Below are 3,030 nucleotides of genomic sequence, written 5' to 3'. Positions count from 1 at the left end.
GACTGGGAAGAGGAGAAAAGATGGGAAACGAGAACTTTAGAGGGGTCCCAAAGAAACCAAATACACCCATTTGAATGGTGGGAATAGTTGGAGATAAGGCCAACCAGGGGCAATGGTTGAGACAATGCGGGAAGCATTAGATTCTTTTACTCTAGTTTCTATCAAGCAACAAAAGACCGAATGAAGCTTCATTCAGAACGCTTGGCTGGGGAATGAAGGAGTCTTCGCAGTTTTATTATGCTTTTGTTATTGAAAAGGAAAACAGAAAACCAACTCCAATTGCAATGTTCTCCTTCAGTTCATGAGAAAATTTAAATAGGGAGAGGGTTCTCTACCTGGCAGCATGGTCCCTCCACCAGCACATGGGCCAATCACAGCGTGCACACGGGAGCATCAATTGGGATGGGATTTTTGCATCTCACGACGGGCGCAGCGGTCATTTAACCCTGGGCTGTGTCTGGGTGTGGAAACCACGCTGCCAGGCAGTTCTTTTTCCCATTTAAATAATAAAGTGAAATGAGCGTTAAGTCTAGTCTGAGCAGGCAGGGGTCACGGTATCGAGTCCCCCTGGGAGCGGGCAGGTGTTAAAAAATTATTTATCCACCCGTGTCCCCCTTTGGATAGTCCGCTGTGTTAGAGCTCCTGTATGATATACATATTGTTTCCTCCCTTTCCTACAAGGTCGGCCTTTTAGAGGAAGCGGTTCCAACATATTACAACCATCTAAAGTTAAAGCAGCTTACTTTATGGGAAAAAAAATTCTATATCTGCTTTTACATTTAAAGTTGCTTGACGCTGTCTATAAAATCTTTTATATTATTTGCGTATAGCATATGTAAGCTTCAATTGTTAAGTGCTTACATTCTTTAAAACATGTCGAGATTGTTTTGGTGCCAGGAAGAAAAGGAGACAAAACCTCAGCTTGCAGGAAATGATCCCAGGGAAATACAGAAGTTCTACCAGATGTTCTATGAAGCAAAAGTCAGGGATGGCCAGTACAAGAGAAAACCGTAAGACTTTGTATTGAATGTCTCAAGTATCTATTTTCTTGGTTTACTGTCTTTATTCTGACATCATTGATAGGGAGGAGATGGCCAAGATCTATCAGATTGCTTCAGTGTTATATGATGTTGTGAGAGCTGTGGTGCCTTCTGAGAAAGTTGATGCACAGGTCAGTTTGTGTCCTTTTTATACTAGTTTCATGGTTTTCTTTTGAGATTTTTTAGAAGAGGCTGTGAATGTACTTGCAGATAAACAAATGGGCTAGAGAAGTTGAGACAAAAAAGGAGCAGTATGTACACTATAACATTCTTCCGTTGTATGCCACTGGAGCTAAGCCAGCAATAATGGAGCTTCCTGAGGTTAGATCTGTGTTGCATATCCTTTCTTAAATTTTGTTTGGCTGCAAAATTTATTGTTTCATTTAACTACTCTGCTTAATTCTTTATCCTGCTGAAGTATAGATCAAAGCAGCGCTTGATGCTTTGCGTATGGTGGATAACCTTCCAAAGCCCAGAGCTCAGTCGACGCCTAACGAGCCTGATGACAGGGATATAGCCATCCATGATTTGCTTGATTGGCTTTGGCTAGCTTTCGGGTTTCAGGTAAGTTGCACTCCGAATTCCCTATTCATGTTGTATTTTATCATTTCATTATATGCAGAGCTTTCTGTTTTGACAACCATAACTGTGGATTACTGAATTTACATTTCATGGACTATCTAGTGTCCTGCACTAGTAGATCTAGAAATCCTATATGATGTTTATGTTCGCATATAGTTCACATGTAAGGGGGTCAAGAAAGGGAGAAAATGTCAAGTACACCTACTATGAGAGCAATGACTCAGAATTTTGTTTTACAAAGAGAGAGTCACCTTATAGATTAGGGTTAGGACCCACAAAAGCAGAGTCGACTGCATTTAATCTGGTCCGACCAATAGAGTGTGTCCATGTCAGGTTATGGACCTGGGAAGGAATTAGGCATCCTGGTCCACTCGGTTTTTTTTTTTGGGTGAATAAATATATTACTGAACCCCAGGAGGGGGCAGGGAGAAAAAGGGGGGGGGGGGGGGAGAACAGACTGGCCGACCTACTCAGAAGTGGGAGACTGCAAAAGAGACAATTCAAGACCCCAGAAAACAACAATATGCCTGTTCCTTGCTGTCTCCCCTTTGTGTTGCCTTTGCTGGAATGCTGTGAAGATATTGACCAGCTCTTTTTTGTTTGCCCCTTGTCCTCTTCTGTTTGGAAAGGGGTCCTAGCTAAATGCTGGCCAAGGAGTCGTAGAATTCTCCCCTTAACAGGGAGTGGATTTGGGTGGATATGTCTTTTGCTAGATCTTCTATTTGTGATGTAGTTGGGAAGTTGGTGTTTTGTGCAACCATCAATCAAATATGGATGGAGCGTAATATCAGGAAATGGACCTTCAAATCATGGTCTCTTTGGCAGATTTGGGATTCCATAACCTTTGACGTTAAAGCTAAGCTTTCCGCTGTCTCCTGTACTTGTATTGACCCTGCAAGGAATAGGCATGTTGTTGTCTCTTGGGGTCTCTAATGCAAATTCGACCTCAAACCAGGAAACCAGCGGGAGATCAATTGCTGCAGGATCGATACAATGAAATGAACAAATTAAAAAAACTGCAACTCTTTTTTTTTATTGCTCCTTTTCTGTTACATATGAAGAACATAAAAGGGATAAGAAGAAGAAGAAGAAGAGAAGAAAGGGGTATAAAGGATTCGACTTTCACAGCCAGGCTCCTATTAGCCCTAGGATTTTGGCTCTCTCAGCCAGGCCTCCCAGCCGTTCATGTCACAGCCATTGGACAAGAGAATCTTTTGCTTCAAAGCAATTTTTTTTTTCATTCAACTATTCAAATCGTCTCTTTTGGCTTCTAAAAGCCTTACATATAAAAAGGCAGCAAGAACTTGCTCCGCAAGTAACAAAAGAAATAGAAACTTAACATAATTAGTAACTAAATATTGCATAAGAATAAGGTTTGGGTGAACCGCCTACCGTTGCCTCCCAAGCT

General features: G+C 41.7%; 1 protein-coding gene across 4 annotated transcripts in view; it reads left to right on the top strand.

Moving 5' to 3' along the window:
• The window catches only part of LOC122650012 (callose synthase 7-like), a 101,214-nt gene that overhangs the window by 10,558 nt on the left and 87,626 nt on the right, over window positions 1-3,030 (top strand). For all 4 annotated transcript variants that reach the window (XM_043843302.1, XM_043843303.1, XM_043843304.1 and 1 more), the window contains exons 3-6: window positions 898-1,010; window positions 1,084-1,171; window positions 1,251-1,361; window positions 1,464-1,604. In XM_043843302.1, the coding sequence (XP_043699237.1) occupies window positions 898-1,010; window positions 1,084-1,171; window positions 1,251-1,361; window positions 1,464-1,604 (453 nt within the window). The remainder of the gene's footprint in view (window positions 1-897; window positions 1,011-1,083; window positions 1,172-1,250; window positions 1,362-1,463; window positions 1,605-3,030) is intronic.

This window comes from Telopea speciosissima, chromosome 2, assembly GCF_018873765.1.
Source record: "Telopea speciosissima isolate NSW1024214 ecotype Mountain lineage chromosome 2, Tspe_v1, whole genome shotgun sequence".
NCBI classification, from domain to species: domain Eukaryota; kingdom Viridiplantae; phylum Streptophyta; class Magnoliopsida; order Proteales; family Proteaceae; genus Telopea; species Telopea speciosissima.
The sequence above is the reverse complement of the archived record's forward strand: the minus strand, read 5'-3'. Positions and strand labels throughout refer to the sequence as shown.